The sequence below is a fragment of the Enhydra lutris genome, unplaced genomic scaffold (genome assembly GCF_002288905.1).
Source record: "Enhydra lutris kenyoni isolate GAN:26980312 unplaced genomic scaffold, ASM228890v2 scaffoldscaffold17, whole genome shotgun sequence".
Classification (NCBI taxonomy): Eukaryota; Metazoa; Chordata; class Mammalia; order Carnivora; family Mustelidae; genus Enhydra; species Enhydra lutris.
In genome coordinates, this window is record NW_019154101.1 from 29,872,208 (window position 1) to 29,895,821 (window position 23,614).

A 23,614-nucleotide genomic window follows, 5' to 3' on the forward strand; every position below is an offset into this window, starting at 1 on the left:
ACACTTTGCAATGTATGTGTATGTAGGTGTGTGTATGTGTATGGGGGTGATGATCTGCATATGTTCATAAACATTGAACATATGTGCACAAAAAGAAATCTACATCTACCCCCAAATCTTTGTACAATAAGGCAGGGTTATAACAAGGTTTTTAAAAACAGGTCCATGTTCATTTTTTTCATGACCACACACTCACTCTCTCTCTGTCTCTGTCTCTCTCTCTCTCTCTCTCTCACACACACACACACTATTCCAGAGGCTGAAGGGGAAATATATGGAATATTTAAAGCAAATCTGGATTCAGGCCTTAAAGACCTCATGGTCTAATAGACAAGTGAAAATGTGAACAAGAAAATGGAAAGCTGCTATAAGAATTATAAGACATTCAAGAAAGAAAAAAGGTTAACTTCAGCTCAAAAAGTATCAGAAAAGCTTCATAAAGGATTACCTGGGCCTGGAATAATATGGTGAACAGGTGGAGAAAAGAGGGTGAAGACTGAGGCACAAGGGGCTACACAGCTGCATAGACGCATGTGTGCATAGAGTAACACCGTGGAGCTGGGAACTTTACCGGTAACGTCGAATCCTTAGGTCCGGAGGGCACGTGGCTGGTAAATGCCATCCACGAGCTGCTGGATTCCAAAGACCAAGCTCTCTGTCACCCCTTCTTTGTACTTCCTCAAAAATACAGAAGAAGGGACACCTGGGTGGCTCAGTCAGTTAAGCATCTGCCTTTCGCTCCGGTCATGATCCCAGGGTCCTGGGAGCGAGCCCCTTGCTCAGCAGGGAACCTGCTTCTCCCTCTGCCTACCTCTCCCTCTGATTGTGCTCTCTCCCTCTCCCTCTCTGGCAAATAAGTAAATAAAATCTTTTAAAATTAAAAAAAAAAAATACAGAACTTGTGGGACAAAAAAACGAGCACAGGAAAGATTCACTTTGATTGGAGGGCAAAGTGGTATGATGTCCAGAGCGAAAAACAAGACTTTTCCTTTTCTGTTCTCTTGACTCTGATGAAGGCCATAGTGTAAAGGTACCATAGTTACAGAGGCACACGCTGTCTACTTCCTCCTATGTACTGGACACTGCACTAAGAACCTCACGTGGGTTATTTCATTTAATCTCTTAACACCTCTGTGTTGTCTCAGTTTTTCAGATGAGGAAAGAGAGGCTTCGAGAGAAGAAATAAGTCAATTTCCAAGGTCAAACTGCTAGGAAATGGTGGGGCTGGGATTCAAACTCACAGTTAATGAGACTGCAGACAGGAGCTTGAATTCTTTTTTTTTTTTTTTTTAAAGATTTTATTTATTTATTTGACAGAGAGAGATCACAGGTAGGCAGAGAGGCAGGCAGAGAGAGAGGAGGAAGCAGGCTCCCTGCTGAGCAGAGAGCCCGATGCGGGGCTCGATCCCAGGACCCTGAGATCATGACCTGAGCCGAAGGCAGCGGCTTAACCCACTGAGCCACCCAGGCGCCCCAGGAGCTTGAATTCTTAACCACCAAACCTACAGCATAATAGACAGCAGTTCTGTGATATGCATTGTGTGTGTGTGCATGCGTGTGTGTGTGTGAAAGAGAGAGACACACACACACACACACACACACACACACACATTTCATCCTCACAGTGATAACCAGAAAGGTTATTGTATTGACATGTTTGAGTGTAGTAGAATTTGTTTAACTGATGATCAGATTCCTCGGTATATGATATTTTCTTCACTCACCCATGCATGAAAACATTTATTATGCACTTGCTTTATGCCAAACAACCTGGTTGATACTAGAATTCAAAGCTAAGACATAGTCCTATCCCTAAGTAGCCCAGCCTTTTGAAATTTAAGGATAGTAAATCAATACAATGAACCTATAAGCATGATTTTACTTCTAAAGTTATTTGTTGTTTTGTGTTCAATTTCTTTCTTGCTTTACTGAAAACACACAAGGAGCTTTATGTCATCAGGTTAAAAAGATTCAATATAAGCAAAAATCTGCCAGTTCGCTGAGCATTATTTAATTAACAAGCATTATTAGTAGATGAATATATGTCCCATTACAATGAGAGCTGTGCAGGCAGTTTACTGATGAAGCATGATCTTCAGGATTCCAGAAGTTCATTGATAAGAATGAAATCTCAGATCAATGATCATCTCTACTTTTAAGAAGGCTAAAGAGGGTCTTGAGGCAATAAAGTGATTAGGATGAGAATTATAAGCCATCAACAACATTGCACCTACTACCTCAAGTAGTCCCCAAGTGACCTTTATACAATTTTTCTCCTTCGACTCCTGAAACACATGGCTGGTTTAACCCTTCAAACATTTACTAGTGAGATGGCATATAGATATTGCTTCTACTTCCTGATATGGATCCTGACCAAGAAGATTTAAAAACAAATTTTGTCTGTTTTATTGTTTAATTTTAGTGACATTCATCAGTGGAAAGAGCTGCTGGTTGAAAAATGAAGTGTTTATGAGTCCTGCTTTTCAGGGAAAATTGTGTTTCAACAATATAATACTTGGAGAAATCTTTGCCTTTGGGTTGGGCTCCACTTAAACATTCATGGTAGATTCACTGCACCCCCCCCAACCAGATGCCAACTTCTTAATGGAGTAATGCCATCAAAGCTTGCAATATGATCTTATTTAAATTTTATGTACAATAGTACTCACTTTTCTTCTCTTTTAATTTGAATTTTCACCATCTCTCAGACTTTTGACTTGACTGACATATAGTAATGAATGGATTGGGTATATTTTGGGCCCAAATCATCCATTCATTCTTTATTTCAAGCAATATTTATTGACAGCCTAGGATGTGACAAATGATCTAGGTGCTGGGGCATAGCAGTAGATTAGACAGAAGTCCCCACCTTCATGAAATGAGAGAGATCCAACAGGAGGTGACTTTTTAATACTGCTTTTATCCAAGTATGTTGTGGGGATTAGTAAGCTATACCAAAGCAGAATACAACTGTTAGCAAAATAGACACTATTTTCATTTTTACTTGTAGCTTTTAAGACCTGTCAGTTGTTTCTCCAAGATATTGGATTTTCCAGCTCTGGTTTGAAGTTGTCATTGATTGCCAGTAGAACTTACAGAATTCTCCTTCCCAAGGCCAAATGCATGTCTCAGTGCTGTCCATATGGACATGGTCAATACAGTTTGACCAGTAATGGTTTTTTGATTGTCTGTGGGAACATCTGGATCTTTGACCTCACAAGTAGTTATACAACAAGCCCTTATCCCTGTGGAAAAGTGTTTGTTCCTTTGTGGCTCAGAGGCCCTGTGTTTGCATGTGAGGCTTCATGTTCTGGAAGTCATTTTCTCTAGCACTGGGGTTATTTAATTCCAAGGACTGGTTTGAATTTCTTTTAAAACTATAAGTGTATAAGATTACATTTAATTGTTGGTTTATGTACAGGAGCATTACTGCACTGAGCAGCAAAAGCACATTGTAAGTACTCCTTTGTCTTGTGTAAATATTCATTCAGTTACAGACTGGATGAGGTCCCATAATCTCTGAATCATCATGTCTGTACAATGATTTGGAGGTACTCCTGATATTATCTATGAAGTTTTTGCTGTCTATAGGGTCATATAAAGTAGCTTGGAAATTGCAGTGTCAATCAAGAAAACCAATGTCTACAGCTTGGATGCTTCAGCCAGATGGCTGGAGTTTAGCAATTTTGAGTGCATTATTGGCAACACAGGTCAGACAAATAGGCCATTGTTTCAAGGGCTTGCAACATCAGCCTTCCAGGGGCAGCAGAGGGACAGGTTGCATGTTATATCAGTCTGAAGGGTGGGAACACAGAGTCCTGTTTGGGTTTGATTTTCACTCTGAAGGTGACAGTGGAATAACGGAATGATTATCTTGGAGTACAGCATGCTTTCCCAGTAGTGTCTAGAAGGAGATTCCATCTCAAGTTTTGGGAAGGACTTTGGTTACAGGACCATAGTTCCACCATCTTTGGGGAATCCATGAACTTGGCTACTAATCACCCCTTCACTGTGTTCTCAGTCTTCACCCTATGCATGACTTGAAAGGTCCTGCTCTTTGTAATGTATTCATGGTAGACTTGGAAATTTGACAAGCTGCGTTCTTATTTCCATGATCTATCCTTTGTAATGGCCATATGGATTACACTAAATCTAAAGAAATCTGATTGTGAACACCCTGTGTGAGTGGTAATGCTGGAGAGTCAGAAAGAGTGAACAGTTGTGGTGGTGGTCCTTAACTCTGTTGTTTGCCAAAACTGTGAGTATTAGGGATAATGAAGATGATGTCATTAAACACTCAAGTATAAGACGGTGCCTCACATAGCAGAATTCTTTTCCCACTTAAAGATACGGCCAAGTGTGGTGAGGAGCAACATCAGTCAGCAAACAAGGCAACTGTATGGTATTCCCATCACAAAAGCTTTCTAAACACTTTTGGGATTTCTCTACTGCCTTGAACAGATGGCCTGTGACCTGTAGTAACTTTGTTCAGATCCAGGGCCTACAGAACCCAGGCTCGTGTCCAATCACTAAATGGAGTCCCACAGGGCCATGTGTGATCTGGTCCTTACCAGCTTCCCCAGCCTCATGTCTCTCACTTGTTAGTTCTGATTATCTGGACCCCATCCCCTTCTAGCCATTCCTAACTTCCTTCATTTACTCAGCCACCTTTAGGTTTTTGTGCTTATAGTTTATTACCCAGAATAAATACCCTTCTAGCTTATCTTGTGTCTTCAACTCCCACTGAGGACTAGTTCAATGTTAGTTTTTCTCTTCCTTATCCAATCAGAATACATCATTCAGGAACTCTTCCGCACCCATCAAGATGTGGCCAGTGTAGCTGAGCACCTAAAACTCCTTCTCAAAACTACTTGTGCTCCTCCCCTTCCTCAACACCAAGTAAAAAGGTGCGTCAGGCACAGTCAGTCAGTCTCTGGGCACCAAATGGTCTATAGGAACCTTCTAGAGTCAAAGTATCCACTACACAAAAAGTCTGCTTAATCCTCTTTAATTAGGACTTTAAACACACAAGAATTATCTGAGAATAATATAATCAAAATAGAAATAGTTTCTACTGAATTTAATAAATAAATTCAGCATTAAACAGCCAAATACAGATAATTACGTCTGCTGCACTGGGAAGCCCTCAATGAAGGTTTGCTGAATGAATATTTTGAATGAAATATTCAATGAAAGTGAGACTTTAAACCTTGACGTCCTTCCCTTACAGCAACTGGAGATAATTGTCTTGGAAGGATTAGTCCAGTTTTCAACCTGCTCTTTGCCCTCTGATTTCCCATTCATTCATTAAACAAATATTTGTTGGTCGCCCCCATCTAACAGGTACTGCAGGTGTCTGTCCCTTTATGCGTGCTTCAGGTGCCTTGAGGCTACCCAGGGCAATGACTCAATGTCCAAATTAAGGGGGTAACATGGAGTAACACTGGATGGCAGCTGGAAAAGCCATGGTTTTCATGGCTTCTCTGCTTACAAATAATTGTATATTCTTGAAAGTAATAATAATTTATTGGGTACTTACTTTTGCCAGGCACTATTCTAGTTGGTTTACGTATGTCAATTCTCATGTGATCCTCAAGATGAACCCATGGTGTAGGCAGTAGTAATATCTACGTTTGACATATGAGGAAATTGAGGCAAAGAAGTACTGAGTAACTTGTCCAGGGTCATGCATCTGGTAAATGCTGGAGTCTTGCTCTGAACTCAAGAGTTCATATTCTGATCATCGTAAGACCTTGAAAGGGAAAGTCACCTAACTTCATTGGTCTTGTTTGTTTGCTACATCTAGAAAGTGACTGGTTGGCCACAGTGCTTTCCCAGATCCCTCCCAGTTTAGCAGTGCATGTTTCTGGTATTGGAGCTGCCCTGCCCAAGCTACAGAGCCATGACTTTTCCTGCCTTTTTTCAGATCTGCCCCTCACATGAGACTCTGTTTCCTCTCTCATCTAATGCTTTCTCAAAATCTGCTACTCTGCCCAGCCTGGCCTTACCACTTCAAACTTGCCCTATCAACTTCTGTTCTCAAGACGACTCTGGCTTTGCAGGTTACCCTCTAAGGGGCGAGTGCTCTCCATCATGGGAGGAGACAATTTTTCCCCTCGCAAAATCCTATGACTTACACAGTAGAGCTGTGTTTTCTTCCCTTTTATACAACCCCATGAAATGGCCCTCTCCACCTTCCACCTCCTTCCTTCCACAAAACAACGTACACACCAGGCCCCATTACAGGTTTCAAAGTACATAAAATGCTTTCACACATATTACCTTAATTATTTCAGTAAAGGAGTGACCATTGTCACTCCTTCTCCTCTACAAAGAGGTTCAGAAAATAAGTAGTATTTCCAAGATCACACAGCTAAGGAGGGATAAATTTGGGATTTGGATCCAGATGCTCTAATTTCTTTCCACTATGAACAGCAATGCTGTTCTCTTTCTATACTGCTTGCTGCTTTCTCTGACACAGAATATATACGGACTTCACCCTTAAAAACTCACTATGTAAAAATTAAATATTTATGCCTTCACAGAAGTTAACTGTAGCTACTTATGAACACCTATGACTCCAAGAAAAAAAACAAAAGATGAAATTGTGTTGCAAAATTCTGACATAATTTTTGTTGTCTTTATAAGTGTTTGTGGCATAGGTTTTTGTGTCTGATATAGGGGAATTCTCAGAACCCATTCCAAAATTATTCCCAAACTGCCTTGGACCCAGATATCCACTTAGTTGCTATGGCTGGGTGCATTTGAGAGATATCCTCGTTACATTCCACAAGCCATCAGCCTTTGCAGGTGCAGATTCTGCTAAAATTGTGCTGGACCAAAAGCTATAGCCATTGTTTTATGCAATGAAAAATGTGATATTCAATGTGCATTTCGATATGTGCAATGGAACTCAAGCATAAAAGTGCATGGAGAAATTCTGCAAATACTGGAGAGCACAACACAACACAGAACAACTCTGAACCTGTGCATCCTTTGACCCCAGGATCTCCTTAAGTGGGGGTCCAACCCGACATTAGATGGACAACCTTTCTAGTGCCCTCTACTGTCCGTGGCTGAGATGACAGAAAACACAGTTATGCATTCTGGATGTTTGCTTAATAACAACAACAAAAAATTACTCTTGGGCAGAAACCAGGTTTTCCAAGTTTTGGTTCATAATAAGTAGTTTTTAAACATTTAAAAATAGGGGTGTGTAATAAAATGCTGAGAGACTCTCTGGAGATTGCTGCTGCTGGCACTTCTCTAATAGAAAGCATACGCCATTGAGCTAACATTTTGTTCTTTGACTGAAGGAGAAAACAAAGCTGTTAAAAGCTTGGTAGGCTCATTTTCCAATAGCAATAGCATTAATATCTTTTAAGTCACTCCTAACCGTAGCTAATTAGAGGTTTATGAGGGATGGCCCTGCCTGAGGGGTCACCTCAGGTTATGTAGCCCACAGATTTGCTGTTGACTATTGGCAACAATGGATTTGTTAAAAGAGTTTCTGCTCAGCTCGAGGTGATTATCTTTTTTTCCTTTTGCTGATGTGTCTCGTATTTTGACTGGCTGAAGTTGGATTGGACAATGAGGCCCCAATTCAAAGACAGTGCCGGGTTGTTGCTGGAGATCTGCACTGACAGATTGTTGAAAACTTATTAGTCTGACGTTTTAACAGCCTGCAATGGGATGGAAATCTGCTCTTTCACTGGAAAAACTTAGAAAGGAAAACATGAGCTTAAGCTGAAATCAGCCCCAGTTCCAAATTTGCCATCCTCTGACACCAGAAAGCCAAGGGCTGCCACAGTGTTTAGAGATTAAGGCCTGGCTATGCCACCCACACGGTAGATGGAACTTGTGCCACCGTAAAGTAGGAGACCTTGGAAACTCACCCTGTGCAAGCAAGGGAAATTGTGATGTACTCAACTCTAGGTGCTAATGGCTTCACCAGTAGCGGCAGTTGGCCTTACATGAGGTTTTGACTGAATGGTTAGGGACTGTTCTTTTGGCTGTAGTCATTCTGTGTAATAATTCAAGAAAAAAGAATAAGAAACAACGCAGGCTTGGTACCCTCTTGGAAATAGGAAGGGACAAAAGATTGTAATCAATAGTATCGGTGAGAGATATCTGGGACCACCATATTGTAATTATGTTACAATGCTAAAAGAATTTTTTAAGCATCTGATTCTTCAAAAGTCAACTCAGCCTCTCTAAGCAAGCTCAGAATTTTTATAATCCCTGTTGGCCCATACTTACCTCCTGTCCGCCTGTGACTACCACTTTGATTAAGCCCTCTAACCTGACCCACCAGTTTTGCTCTCCTCATGGGCAGCTACTGGAAGGGTCCCAGCAGGGTGTCAGGACTTTGCACGAGCAGCTGCCTCTGTCCTCTCCTTTGCCAGCCAACTCCTTCCTACCAGACCTGTCTCGTTTTGGAAGGATTCTATGTTAGCCCCAGGCAGCACTAGGGAGCCCACCACTGAGGGTGCCCATGGTCTCCTATGTTCTGGTTTCAGACTGATGTATAAACTTCCTGAGGAAGTTGATTTTTGATTTTATATTTACCTTCATGGTACCACACCTACACAGAGAGTATGCACTCAAAAATGATGTCTTTTTGAATATTCAGGCATGCATTCATTCATTCATTCATTCACTCATTTGATAGACAATGGGGTTCCAAGCTTCCACGCCCTTGTTAGACTTTGGGAGTTCAGTTTCTTAACAGAAGCTATCTTTTTATGATCTATAGACCTAGACCATTTTCTCTCTAGGCTTGTATTCTGGAGTCTGGTTTTGATTAGTAACATTCTGTTTATTGTTGGGGGAAAATGTGAGATGGGAAGTGACCCAGATATTATGAAATGCCTTCTCAATGTTGGGTTTCCCCCTTAGTCACCACACATAGCTCCCCATCGTGTGGCTGCATCTAACAGCAACACTTACTGGTGTGTGTATACATAAGAGTCCAGAAAAAAAATTCCTTTCATCCTACCCCAGATAATCTCAAATTCCAAGTATGTCCCACAGAATTGCATTAAAGAAATATTCATTCATTCATTTAATTAACATCAGGAGCGCCCATCATGCACCGGTCATCATGCTAGACACTTAGAGGTTCAGAGGCTAACAAATAAAACAGATGCGTCAGCATACAGGCATTTGCCTTGATTACTGAAAGCCTCACTAGAGAAATTCTTAGATGGCAAATTTGCAGAATCAGAGCACTCAGAGATGGGGTGAAGGTGAGGTGAAGTCAGGCTGTGCTGAGGCTTGCCTACTCCCGGCTGGCTCTCTTGCTCCTGACACAGATGAAAGGTGCTTCGTTGACCACCAGAAAGCAAACACGGTTATCACTTCTTCAGCTCAGGAAACTCAGTTTTGATACCCCCCCCCCCCCACCCAGGATAGGTCTATTCATATGCTGGAGCTCTTCATGTTGTTTTGTTTTGTTTTGTTTTGTTTTGTTTAATGCTCTATCAAGCACAGTCATGGGCATGTTGGGTTTTCTGCATTTCTGCAGTATCCAGCATTCAGTTACTAGCTCCATGGGTATCAAAAGGCAATCAAGCCAATAGCTTTCTAATCTTTGAATCATTACCATGATGGTGTACTCTTGAAGTTAACAATTCCAGTGATGCCCCTTGCTTCTCCACGCTCCCAGTTGTAGCCCACCATCAGTTCCCCTTATGAGCCAATTCTCCATTATCGAGACTCATTTCTAGATGCCCAGCATATAGCCTTCAGTGAGCTTCTGAGCACCTAATTTCATGTATTAAATGTCTTTCTACTTAAAAAAAAAAAAAAAATAGCTGCAACAATGGGAAGAAAATAATCAAAGAAGCACAGCCTTTTAATTATTTGCTGATAGCATTTAACATTACCTACTTGCAGAAAACAGATATTGCCTCGGCTGGCTAACCACCCCAAACAATGAGGATTTCTGTTTTGGGTTTTGTTTCCTAATGTTTCCTCCCATCCGAAGATATTAAGACACCTTCCCTATAAAGATCAGTTGCTGGTGGCCTGCTGAGAGACTCATATATTCAAATGATAGGAAATATCCAGAAAAATACAAAGAGTACGAAGTCTTATTTGAAGCAGGAAAAATAGAAACTGATTTAAGAATGACAGAAGTGCTGCCAGTTGAATAATGTATGAACTTTTCACTATCTTTAGTGTTTTTTATTTCTTTTTTAAGTGTTTTTTATTTCTTTTGAGTATATTAGTTGCTATTATCATTATTTAAATATTTTCATTTCAGATAATAAATTTCCCTTAAGAAAAAGTTTTTGAATACTTTAGTGTGATTTGTAAAAATCACGCCTAATATCAATTTTTCATAACTAATTTTATTATGAAAGTAATGAAAAAATATAGTTCACATAAGCAAAATATTTTTTTTTGCACATTTTGGAGAAACATGATTTAACTAATGGAAAATATTTTTAATTTAAAATACTAAGATGTAGTATTTTATATATTTATATTATATAGATAATGTAGATCATCCATGTTTGTCTTCCTGACTAAAAGGCAAATTTTAGATATAATATAGAAATTTTTTAATTATATAGGAATTAGCAACCAAATTGTGAACTATTCTGACTTTTTAAATTAGAAATATTCATTTTTAATCCTCATAATAATGAGACTTAAAACTTAATGAATAAATTAGATTTATTCATTTATATTTTTGTAATACAATCTCATCTACAGTACTTTAAATTAGTACATTCTTATTCACAATGAATTAAAACTAAACATAATGATACTAAGATGTAGACAAGATTGCCTTGTTTTACAAATGAGAATGCAAGTTTGACAAAATTAAATAAATCCTCCATAATAATATAGTTGGTAAGTGATGGCAACAACAGGATTTGAACTTAGATCAATCTAGTACAAAGCCTATGCTCTGATAGATTAAAACCGAGGCAAACAGCCAGTGGCTGAGTGAGGGGAGGGGATGTCAATGGACATGGTCTACTAGACCAAGACAGAGAGGGGTCCAACAATAGTCCAACAACATTAAAGAATCTGTGTATGCCCATCAACCGTCAGGTAAGGTGTCAGCTTTCATTCTGTCCCTCACTGTAGCGGAGTATTCTGTAGTGAGTGGTACTCTCTTGGCCTCAATTTTCTATTCTCTTAAAAGAGTATAACAAAAGGATAGGATGAGAGATGTGCAGCACTTAGAACAATGCTTACTTAGCCCAGAGTATGGGCTAAATGGATGTCAGCTAGTTCACAAATCTTTTTTTAAGGGCCTGGTAAGTATAAGGCATCAGGATTTTTTTATTTGATTTTATTTATTTATTTGAAAGAGAGAGAGAGAGTGCACAGAGGGAGAATGAGAGGGAGAAGCAGATCCCTGCTGAGCAGGGAGCCTGATGCAGGGCTTGATCCAGGACCTTGAGGTCATGACCTGAGCAGAAGGCAGATGCTTAACCAACTGAGCCACCCAGGTGCCCACAGGAAACAAGACTGTAATAAGGAGGCACGTTGGGAACACTAACAATGAAAGTGGTTTGAATCTTCATGTCTTTGAGGGCAACAAGCATTCAAACAGGAGTTCATGTGCAACATATCCTCTGTGCTTTAGAAGAACATATGCCAAGAGGATTTCTGTTGCCAGCAGGGCTCCAGCTCCTTGGATGGAGATTTCGATAATTATGCCCTATTATTTGGGGTAGTGTTGGCTGGGAGAGATGGACAGAACAAGAAGAGTTGATATTAGGATATCAGGCAAAAAAAAAAAAAAAAAAAAAAAAAAAAACAAAGATGGAGATCCTGTGGAGAAATGGGATCTTGAGAAGTAGGTAGAAGCCTGGCATCAGAACCAGGTCAAAGTCAGGATCATGCAGCAGCAAGGAGCTTAGATGGGAAGTCCCAGCATCCATGACCAGGTAGAGCCATAAGGAGACAGCTGCAGCACCTGAGAACCCAGCAGGGCATGAGATCTTGCCCCATGGAAGATCCTGTGGTTTTCTGAGACTCAGACTCTGTGGCTTAGCCCAATTAATCTCTCAAACTGGGTCATCGTCCTAGGTTGCACAGCAAGCATGAGTGTGGCAGCCAAGGCCCTGTGACCACTGGCATCGATGAGAAAAAGCACTGGAAAGAATCTGGTTTCTTTCAAGTCCTGAGAACAATCAGATCCCCTCCTGGGCATTGCTTTAAAATCTGTTACCACCATTAGGTAACTTTACGAAGCAGAGCAATTAAAGAAGTAGTTAGAGGTGTCTCAGCCATTCACTAGAAAGCCAGGGAGATGGTCATCAGAAGAGCCATCACACCTGCTCCTGCTGCTCAGTCACTAGCTGTGTGGTCAGTGAGCCCAGGCGGGCCATGACTGTTAAGGAATGCATGTTTCAGGACTTATAGAAACTTGTTCTGGATTTGTTTATGTCTAGGAAAGACAGCAAGACCCCCATGGCACCAGTCACACCCACACCCATCCCCACCTGCCTCTTTAGGGGCATATATAAGATTGCCTTTGAGTTTGGATGGCCATAGGAAGTCATGCGACCTCCACCAACCATTTACTTCCATCCCCTGTAGTGAAAGAATGGAAGCTCTTCAATCCCAGCACATGTGCGGGCTTGGCCATTAACAAAGGGTGAAGGAGCACTCCAGAGTTGTTTCCTTCTAGGACCCAGGATATGGATTGATAGGGCTCCTTAGCACTTTGGTTTTTGCCAAGAAGTTGAGAACATTTTTAGAAACCTCTGCTCTTTCCTTTAAAAATAATTATTAACTCTTTCAGGTCATAAAAATACCCCTTGAAAAAGCAGGTAATGCGGAAATGCATCCTAGCAATTTGAATGGGTTTAACCTTCGCCAAAACACAAACAAAACAGGAACAGATGGTTGGATCAGACTCCATGGGTTGTTAATCCTCACATTTGCTCTCTGATATGACTTTGTGGCGTATACCAGCATCCCCATGTTACTTCCAAAGAAATGAAGCGTGGAGAGATTAAATAGCGTGATAAATATCACATGATATTTAGATCAGCAGAGTAGCCAGGAAAAAAAGCTCATGTTACAGACTCTCCGTCTAATATTCACTGCCCTCTTGCAACGTTCAGGCACATCCAACCTCCCTGCTCTGCCACTCCATTCTCTTGATTCACCAGAGCAACTGGCTTCCTTCCCTGAGCCAAATGTCCATCTCTCTGATGTAGGTCACCCCAGATAATTAATTAGTTTGAACGTATGTGATCGAGTTGTCAATTCCCCTCTCAACCTGCCCTCCTTAGTACCACAGGATTTCATAATTATGAGTGACACCATATATTCTTCATGTATCATCTCCCTACCCTGATTTTGAGGTTCCTTATTCATTGCCTATTTTTATGCTTTTTCTGTAAATTAATATGTCTACAAATAATATGTACTACTTTTAGATATCTTCAACTTCATATAAATTGGAGACAGTTTTTATATGTTTTATATGATTTGAAAATTTTATGTTTGCATGATTTGAATGCTATATAGTTCACATGATTGGAACATTATCCTTATATAACTTTATTATTATACGTTTACATGTACATGTCACACATATATAATTTATGTTTTTAAAATACGATTAATCCCCCCAAATAAAATATACATAACCCTAGTTCATTCATTTTAACTACTGTGTAGTATTCCAATGTATGAAAAATATATTTATCTGTTTTATAGCTGGACGTTAAAGTTGTTTAAGTAAATTTCTCCAGTCATTGGTCTAGAAGATGACTTGCTATGTCATTGGATATGCACATTTCAACTTTACTATATTTTGCCAATTTTTCTCCAAAGTAGTTCTATCATTTTATATTCCAAACCCCAGTATGTGAGAGTACCCTTTCCCTACATTCTTGGTAACAATTGTTCTTACCAGACCCCTAAGTTTTGCCACACAGATGAATTCAAAATAGTCCTCATTTTATCTTTAATTTGCTGGTTCTTGGTTATTAGTGTGGTTGAATTTATTTTCAGTGTTTATTGACCATTTGGATCCCCCCTTCCATGCATTGCTTGTATCTTCATCCATTTTTCTATTGGATTATGTGCTGTTTTCTTCTCAATTTTAGAGGATTTATTTACATATTCAGGTACTAACCATTTTTCAGTCATATACATAAATGTAGTCCATTCTTAATAGCTGATGGTTATCTTCAGAGTTCACCTTGCACAAAACTTTTAATAAGCAAGTTGAAACTAAGATATAGATAAGAAAGTTGCTATTTCCATGAGTCTGTGGGTTCAGGAAGAGCATCACGAGGGCCACTTTTTCATCATTTCCTTATTTGTTTCCTTCAGGTTCAGAGAGTTCAGTATAGGCCACTTAGTTTTGTGCCTACAATATCTGTGTTTGATTGCAGAGTGGGTAGTTTAGAATAATTTCAGTCTGAATAAGGACCAATTTTGAGAGTGATTAACCTCAGAGTATTAGATCTAAAGATTACATGTCTTCCACTGAAATAGAAAACATTAGACACCTAATTCATCTCTGGCCACAACTCCTCAGAAGAGCACACAAAATCAGCCCCGGGCAGAGTCATGAGGCATGAAGGAACAATTTATCCCAACTTACCTCCTAAACATTTACTACCAGGAAATTCTCTGCTCGTGACACAAATCCCTTGACTTAATTAACCAAGCAAAACATGAAAAGTAGAGTGAAGTTATGGCGATGTCCAGTTATGAAGACACGTTGCCTTGGGAACACTGATATAAGATCTTAAAATAATTATGGCTTTCCTTCTCTTTCAGAGGTGTGGCGAAATCTTGTTTGAAAACCCTGATCAGAATGTCAAATGTGTTTGCATGCTAGGTAAGAAGGCTTCTCATTTTTGATATATTAAGTATGTTGATGTCACGTGCACTTCCTGTTGTTCCGTAGCCTTACTGACAGTTTCTTGTTGCATATTACAGAGGCCTATGGGTTTTTTTTAATAGGTGTATAGATAGGGATAGTACATTTATATGTGGAACACTTGATGATAAAAAGGTTTAGATTTTATTAACTGTCAATAAGTCAAGAACCATGCTTCTTAGTCTGTCAGAATTACTCTTGGATCATCGGCATAACATAGAATTGGGTGACCTGTATTGAGGCAAATGTGATGAAAAATAAGAATCACACTGTTGGGGCGCCTGGGTGGCTCAGTGGGTTAAGCCTCTGCCTTTGGCTCAGGTCATGATCTCAGGGTCCTGGAATTGAGCCCCACATCGGGCTCTTTGCTTGGCAGGGAACCTGGTTCCCCTCTCTCTCTGCCTGCCTCTCTGCCTACTTGTGATCTCTATCTATCAAACAAATAAATAAGATCTTAAAAAAAAAAAAAAGAATCACACTGTAATTCCTAAACCAGAAATGGTAAGTAAACTATTAAGAATTTACATCACAGCACAAAGCTCTTACTAGACCCTGGGAGAAATATACATATGAACTAATTTAAAGTTAGCACAATTACTGGCATTGCCTTTGTAACAGAATTGCAACATTGTAATGAAAAATCCTTTGTTTTGTGGGATGATCTATCATCAACACCTTTCACAAACCTTTAAATATATAATATTCAGTTAAGAAATGAAGTTGATATGATTTTCCTCATTTTATAAGTTAGAAAGCTAGTAAAGAGAATGTAAGAGATGTACTTCACCTCCAACTGAGAAACTGTCCAAATCATAACATAAGTGTTTTTAAACTGTAAAGTTTTAGGTATAGTATTTAAGCTTATTTAAATCACTAAGCTATGTCTATTAAGCTTTTGGTTAATTATTCAAATAAAATAAAACAGTAGCTTGGATAAAGAAAAATAATCCCTAAATTTGACTCAGAAAAATCTTACCGTTGTCCATTCCAATCTTGAAAAATACTCATTAGCAAAGAACAAGAGGATTCCTTCTAGCTCTTCCATTTTCTCTGGCTAGCTCATGGGTTGGCAGCCTAGGTTATTAGTGAGTTGACTCAAAAACAGCAAGATAGAGGCATGGGATGGTCTTGGTAATGTGTAATCTAAGATAATCAGATAATAATAACCAAAGATTGCTCATGGCTTGAAAAATGACCAAAAACATAAAAACCAAAAACTAACAAAAACAGATACCATATTTCCCAACCTCTTGATCCTCCTCATTTTTTTGTACTAGTGTTTTAAACCTTTGTTACAGTTCTTATATATTTTCATTTTAGTTAAGATGGGGCTATATCCCCTGTTAAATGAGTATTTTATTGGAAATGCATAACAAGAAACATAGCATAGTATCCATACAGCCATTTCAAATATACTGTATTCCTTATGAGATAGATAGATAGATAGATAGATAGATAGATAGACAGACATTATAAGCAGAAAAAAAATTCCTTTGTCCAGCTGTTATATCCCAATGTTGGATTTGGGAAAACATTCCACCATCACGTCAAATCTATTCATCAATTAACCCATTTAATTTTTACAATAATAGGATGAAGCTGGTGCTATTATTATCTTCATTTTATAGATAATAAAATTGAAGTAAATTATCAAATAGGGTACCTTAATACTATTAAAATATTATATGATTATAGCTTCCACCTAATCTAGTAATTTCAATCAATTTTTTTAACCCATAATCATTTTAAGCACATGAGCATCCTCTATTTTGCCTGAATTCTCCTTTGTCCTGGTTTCCCTGTGAGTTACTTGTTTAATTTACAGCAAGGACAGAGACAGCAGCAGATTGTCTACTACTGCTTATAGATTTCTCTTCCCTAAAGTAAGGCCAGTCATCTTCCCATCTCTCCTAGATTATATGGCATGGTTTGTATAGCTGCCAGAACACATTCCTGGCCACGAAATGCATTCGGAGTGAATCTGCCTGATTATACAATATTCAAAAACTAGAAATATACTTTATTAACCAGTTTCATATGACTATTACTGTCATAACAATTATAATTAATTGAGCACTTAAATATATGACAGGTGGAGTCTATCCTAAACACCTACATAATTAGATTATTTATTCTAAGCAAATTAAGGCACAATATCTCTTCCAAAATATGAATAGTCTTGGTAACAGCAGTATATTATTAAGCCTGCAGATTTCATTAGGTTATTAGATTTCTATTTTCTTAGTGATGTAGAACTAAATAATAAATAGTCATTGTGAGAAAGGAAGTTTTTATTAGTTTGAGGACACAGGAAAAGTAAAGATGGAATAGGAAGAACATTCATGCATTTTACCTTTAAAATGGATGGTAGATGGTTATGTGGTGTCAAAAATAATACCATGCCTAGAAAGCTTGATATATTCATGTAGTGAAAATTGTGCCCTCAAGGAACTTACATCTAAGAAGGCTTAGACTTTTTCCTACTTATCTTTTTAAGAGGATTGTTACAAAATTTAACTGAAACATTTGCAAAGTTCTTTGAAATCTTAGATGAAGGAGAGTACAAAATGAAATTATTAAATTATTATGGGTATCAATACACATGGATAACCCACCATTAACAGGTTGTACCCCTGGTGTACCCAGGTGTTCCCGGGGGCCATCATTTCACAGCAATATGGTGCAAGATAATAAGAGAAGAAGTGAAGTCAAATGGTTTATTCCCTTAAAATAAGAGAAAATCAAGTTATGAACATGTGACTCACTGTAAATGAGAGCATATCTTATATTTCATCAAGAAAGGGCATTTATACTCACACAGCAACAAAACACCTCTTCACCATTATCTGAAGTATTTGTTGCTTCCTTTGGGAGGAAACTGTGATCATGCACTTATGACTTCCTAAAGCATTTCTTGAGAAAACTTTGTCTCTCCAACAGTAAAAGATAGACTCTGATATTTTAAGGGACTATTAAGTTTTCTAAGTGTTGCCAGTCATGAGCATCATTTGTATTTTTGCAGGTAATGTTACCACATTTTTATTAATGAATCAGAATTTCCAAACAAGAAAACCAAACCAAACATTTCCAAACCTTGATTTCCAGTCTTTATGCCACCTCAGAACTGAGATCCCTAAGGGAGGCCAACCAGAGACATCCATGGTTTTAAATCGTGAAGTTTGGGGCTCACTGTAACCCCCAAGAGTTCGGTCTTTTCCCACTTACATGCCACAGTGCTCTGGTTCCACACAGTGCAGACAGAATATGGAAGAGGGTCACTAGCCAGGGACACGGTTTGCCGTTTCTGTCTCTCCCGCTGGTGTGTCCCCAGATCATTATGAATAATACTTCGAGTGTATGTGTTAAACTGTGTAGTTCATAACTTTCAGATGTAAGCCATGCTCACCAAAGTTGTGCTTCTGACTCATTACATTCAATGAGATCTAAGTGTAAAACTCACCTTGAGTTACTCTGAAACACGAATTCAATGCAGTTTTAAGTGGGAGCAAGGACTGTCTTGTATAGGTCGTACAGAGAATCATTTCTGGGTTCAGGGTAATGGTTCGTGTTGGATATGAAGGTAAATAAAGATGTCCTGCAGGGCTGGCTACACTGAGTATTCGTTCCCTCAGAGAGGGCAAACATGGGCAATTGAGTTAAGCATCAAATTGTAACAAATGTTCCTTTCTTCTTCCCTTTATCCTTAGGACATATGTTTAAAATTTCTACCTCCCAACTCCTTCCTTTTAAAAATTTAGTCATAAGATTTCTCTTAACTGACCTCAGAAACTCATATAACTATATCAAAGGGTATATAGCAAGACCTGTGTCTTACTTAGGTATAATGAACTGATACCAAAGGAAAGAGGAAATGGAAGAGAAATTAGCTCTTATTGCACAAGTAATGTATGAAGTATGATGAATTACAAAGGATTTTACTTTTTAAATATAATGAATCAAACTGATTCACAAAAAGTCAAGCGTATTTTTAAAAATTACATAAAGTGAGCAATGTTGATTCCCTTCTTAGTCTACTTGCTGACCTCACTCTGTGAAATGATAAATTTTGGGAAAAGAAACTTTTAAAAAAGAATTCCCCAACAGACTTGATGCCTCTTATAACTGCTTCTTTCTCCTTATTCTTAGAGGGAGATTCTCTTAAATAGTAAGCCTTAATTTGCAGTCATTTGGAGAGGAAGTCTGTTTTAATTATTTTATTTGAGTACGACTGACACACAATGTTACAGTAACTTCAGATGAACAACACAATGATTCAGCTTCTCTGTACCTTATGTTGTGCTCACCACAAGTGTAGCTACCATCTGTCATCATACAACATTATTACAATATCATTGACTGTGTTCCCTAGGCTGCCTTTTATTCCTGTGAATCCATTCCATAACTGGATGCCTTTGTCTCCCACCCCCCTTCACCCATTTTGTCCATCCCTCCACCCCCTGCCTCTGGCAACCATCAGTTTATAAGTCTGATTTGGCTTTTTGTCTGTTTATTCATTTATTTTGCTTTTTTAGATTCCACATTTGAGTGAAATCATATGGTATTTGTCTTTCTCAGATTTATTTCATTTAGCGTGATACCCTTCAGGTCCAGCCATGTTGTTGCAAATGGCACAAATTTATTCTTTTTTTTTTTTTTTCCCTTTGGCTAAGTAATATTCCATTGTGTATGTATATACCACGTCTTCCTTATCCATTCCACTATGGATGAACACTTAGGTTGCTTCCATATCTTGGCTATTGTAAATAACACTACAATAAACACAGGGGTGCATATATCTCTTTGAATTATTGTTTTTGTTTTCTTTGAGTAAATACCCAGTAGTGGGATTATTGGATCATGTGGTATTTCTACTTTTAATTTTTTGAGAAAAATTCCTACTGTTTTCCAGAGTGGCTGCACCAGTTTGCATCCCCACCAATAGTACACAAGAGTTCCTTTTTCCCCACATCCTCATCAACACTTGCTATTTCTTATCTTTTTTGTTTTTAACTATTCTGACAGGTGTAAAGTGATATCTCATTGTGGTTTTGATTTGCATTTCCTTTAATCCGTAACTTATGGTATTTTGTTGGCTCAATTTCTCCGACCTCTATCAAGGTTTAATTTTACAGTTTGAAATTTTCAGTGATGCTGCTTTTATTTCATGCGTGATGTTTTCATGCTAATTGGTGTCTTATCATATCAACATAAAATAGGCAGTTTTTTAGCACCATGACTTAGAAGGGGGTGTTCATACTGTCAGGCTTTTGGTTGAAGTTCATTATAAATCAGTTAAAATGGTTACCAGTTTCAAAGCAAAAAAATAACACAAAACCAGTGTTTTACTCTCATATAACATAAGCAAAGAAAGACTTGTTTTCTAGCCCCACTGCTGAAAAATTAACTGTGTACTCATAGAATATGTTTTGTCTTTTAGGCTTTAATTTATAGTTTTTCTGCAAAGTGGAAATAGAAACATCTGTTCTTTCTAGCCGAGGGGTTATTCTGGTGATAGAATAAAATGTTCTATGAGGAGACATTGCTTGCTGTTAATGTCCTAAATATCATTTATGCATCAATAAATTGGTAAATAAATAATAAACAATTGAACACAAACAAATTAATGATAATCAAAATAACCACTTATTTATTGATGACATTAATAGTGTTTAGAAAAGCAACTGAAAAGTGAAACATTATGTAAATGTGAGAACACTTTAAAAGTATCTAATACATTCTTCAAAATTGTATGGTAGCTCGAAGTCATTCATTCAATATTCATTCAACACATATACACTGAATACCTATTATATGCAAGGTATTGTACTGGACACTAGGAATGCATAGCCAATGGGACGTTTGTCTTGCCCTTGGAGGGTTTACCTCCAGGAAGCATTTCAAGCCCTGAACCCCCAAATCTGCAGCACCAGCTTGAAAGAACGCATATACAAAAAATTAATAATAATAAAGAAGCCCAAACAAAAGAAACCTGGGGAGTAGGGGGCAGCAGGAAGAGTTTCAGGCACAGGGATGATGAAAGGATAAGTTGAAAAGGAATTGGAGGCCTGACTGTGGACAGTTTGACTGCTGTCATTAGCTCTAAAAAGAGCAGAAGTATCAGATAAGAAAGAGTTCTGGTCTTTTCTTTAGAAAGTGGTTTTTTTTTTTTAGTTCTAGAATTTTATAGATTACTCTATAAACTAGTTCCTACTGGGCAGTTGTTAAGTACAGCCATTCACCAGATACTCGTGAAATTAAATAATTTTAACTCAACATAATATTTGGACCTCATCACCTGAATTCTAGGTTTGATTTTTTTTAATATGTTCATTTAATCTTTTTCATTTGATACTAAATATCATAGTATTTCATTTAAGAAGTAAAACAGTACTGTCATCTTTTGTACTAAAGAAAATTGATATTTTTATGTTTTGGAACTTTGACATCTAATAAAATGGGGAGTTTTTGATATTAATATTTTGCTTTTTTTCCACTGGCATCAGGATATGATTTTTGTATATAGACAATTTTGACGTTCATAAATCTTTTTCTCAAAATTAATACACACTATTTCAGAGAAAAATAATATTTGATATCAAAGTGGGCCACTGTGGTATAACAGAAAGAACAGGGTATTTAAAGATTTGGTACCAGCTTAAATGCTGTGTCTATAGACAAGTCACTTAAAGTTTGTGACTTCAGTTTACTCTTCCCTAAAACAGTCAGCCATAAGTAATAATAACTATTATTTTGTACCTAATCAGGTTTGTTGAGGATCAACTAATAAATATTAAAACATTCTGTAAACTTTTAGAAGTACTAGAAATATAAGTATTATTTTTATTACATCCTAATAACTAATTTGTTCTAAGTCATTGCATTTTATTTGATATTAGCAGTACTTTTAATATGCCAACTGACAGTTTTGATATATTACAAATATTAAACTGTCTCAGTTTGGGGGAGCCTGGGTGGTTCAGTTGGTTAAGTGTGTGACTCTTGGCTTCAGCTCAGGTCATGATCTCAAGGTCATGAGGTCAAGCCCCACACGTGGCTCCACGCTCAGCGCAGAGTCTGCTTGAGATTCTCTCTCCTTCTCCCACTCATGCTCTCTCTCTCAAATAAATAAATAAATCTTTAAACTATCTCAGTTTGATTCAAGTGAATAGATATTTTCAAGTGCCTATTTGCAATCTAGAAGTAAGCATCTTATCCTCAGAGGTTATTACAGTAAGATTATTGTTAAGAGCTATTTTATGTGTACCTGACCTTAAAACCGAAGGTCTAGGGGCGCCTGGGTGGCTCAGTGGGTTAAGCCTCTGCCTTCGGCTCAGGTCATGATCTCAGGGTCCTGGGATCCAGCCCCGCATCAGGCTCTCTGCTCAGCAGGGAACCTGCTTCCCACCGCCCCCCCGCCCCGCCGCCACCTCTCTGCCTACTTGTGGTCTCTGTCTGTCAAATAAATAAATAAAATCTTAAAAAAATAAAAAAAAAAAAACGAAGGTCTATGTTTAAAAACAAAAGTTTCAAGTTTCTTAACTTTGATTTATCAAGATTAAAATGCCTCAGGAATTTGAATTAACTCTAACTTGCACTGACAAAGCACTTCATTCACATCATACGAACAGATCAATTCGTTATTCCTATATGCCTGTGCATGGATGATATTCTCTACCTTTCGAAAGAGAGCAAATGGAAACCTGGATATTTCCAAGAAAAGGCAGTGGAGGCATTATCCCCATCACTTACTCAGGGTCAGCTTTGTTTTATGTTTCATTGCATTTATCACCAAATGACATATTTTACATTTGTCTGTTAATCTCTGTGCTGCAGCATTACCCCGCCAGCAAATATCGCAACGAATACAAATATCGCAAGAGCAAGGACATAGTTTTATTCACTGCTGAGTGTCTAACAACTGGAATGGCGTTTAGCTACCTAAGCCTGTAACGGGGACCCAATATTTGCTGAATGGATACCTGTCGATGCATTTGTGAGGACAGCATCACCATCTGCAGGGCATGGAGCAGGCGTATCAGACACCAGTTGGTGTAGAATTTTAAACCATCTGTTACCTCAGCCAAGGGATAGGACAGCTCCTACATGAACTAATTGGCAGTTTTCCAAGCATATTACTTTAGGTTACAGGATGATAAATACGTAGTTCTTCTCAAATAGAGAGTTAGAACCTAGCCTAAGAATCAGGTGACTAACACATATTTCTTGAGCACCACTGCATGCCTAACCGTCCGCTAGGAGTATTCTGAAAGTTGATATAATGAGCAGGTAGACTCCCTATCATGACAGTTTCTTCCTCTGCAGATGAAACATTGTGTTGAGAAAACAGAAGGAGGTCCATTATTTTGTCTTCTTTATGTTTATAGGAATAGACAGAAAATTATTTTACGAGGTTTATGATTTAAAGGTTTTTTTCTACATTATCTCCCTGACTTTTAGAATTTTTATTTGGAAGTCATTATTGCCTTGCATAAGAAAAATAAGTCTCCCGGTTTCACGGTTGCTTTCTGTGGAATGCTGGAACATCTCCACAGCAACAAAACACCACACTTCTGAATGTGGCCTGGATCCACGGCTCCGATAAGAGCTAGCTGAGAATAACAACACAAGCAAAGGGCATTCAATCAGAACTGGAGCTATCCAACCCCTAAGTGATAGAAGTGTCCGTCTTGTAGTAGTTTCATTTTCTCTCTGAAGGAAAAGACCCTTTATCTGAAGCTA

The 23,614-nt window shown here is 38.3% G+C and overlaps 1 protein-coding gene across 2 annotated transcripts in view; it reads left to right on the plus strand.

Annotated features, from left to right (window-relative positions):
• Positions 1 to 23,614, plus strand: part of LOC111147667 (phosphodiesterase 7B) — a 308,013-nt gene that overhangs the window by 86,218 nt on the left and 198,181 nt on the right. Inside the window, exon 2 of one of the 2 annotated variants that reach the window (XM_022503873.1) lies at positions 14,773 to 14,833. In XM_022503873.1, coding sequence (XP_022359581.1) covers positions 14,773 to 14,833 — 61 coding nt within the window. Of the gene's footprint in view, positions 1 to 14,751; positions 14,834 to 23,614 lie in introns of those variants that run through there. The other variant, XM_022503872.1, reaches the window with a different exon arrangement.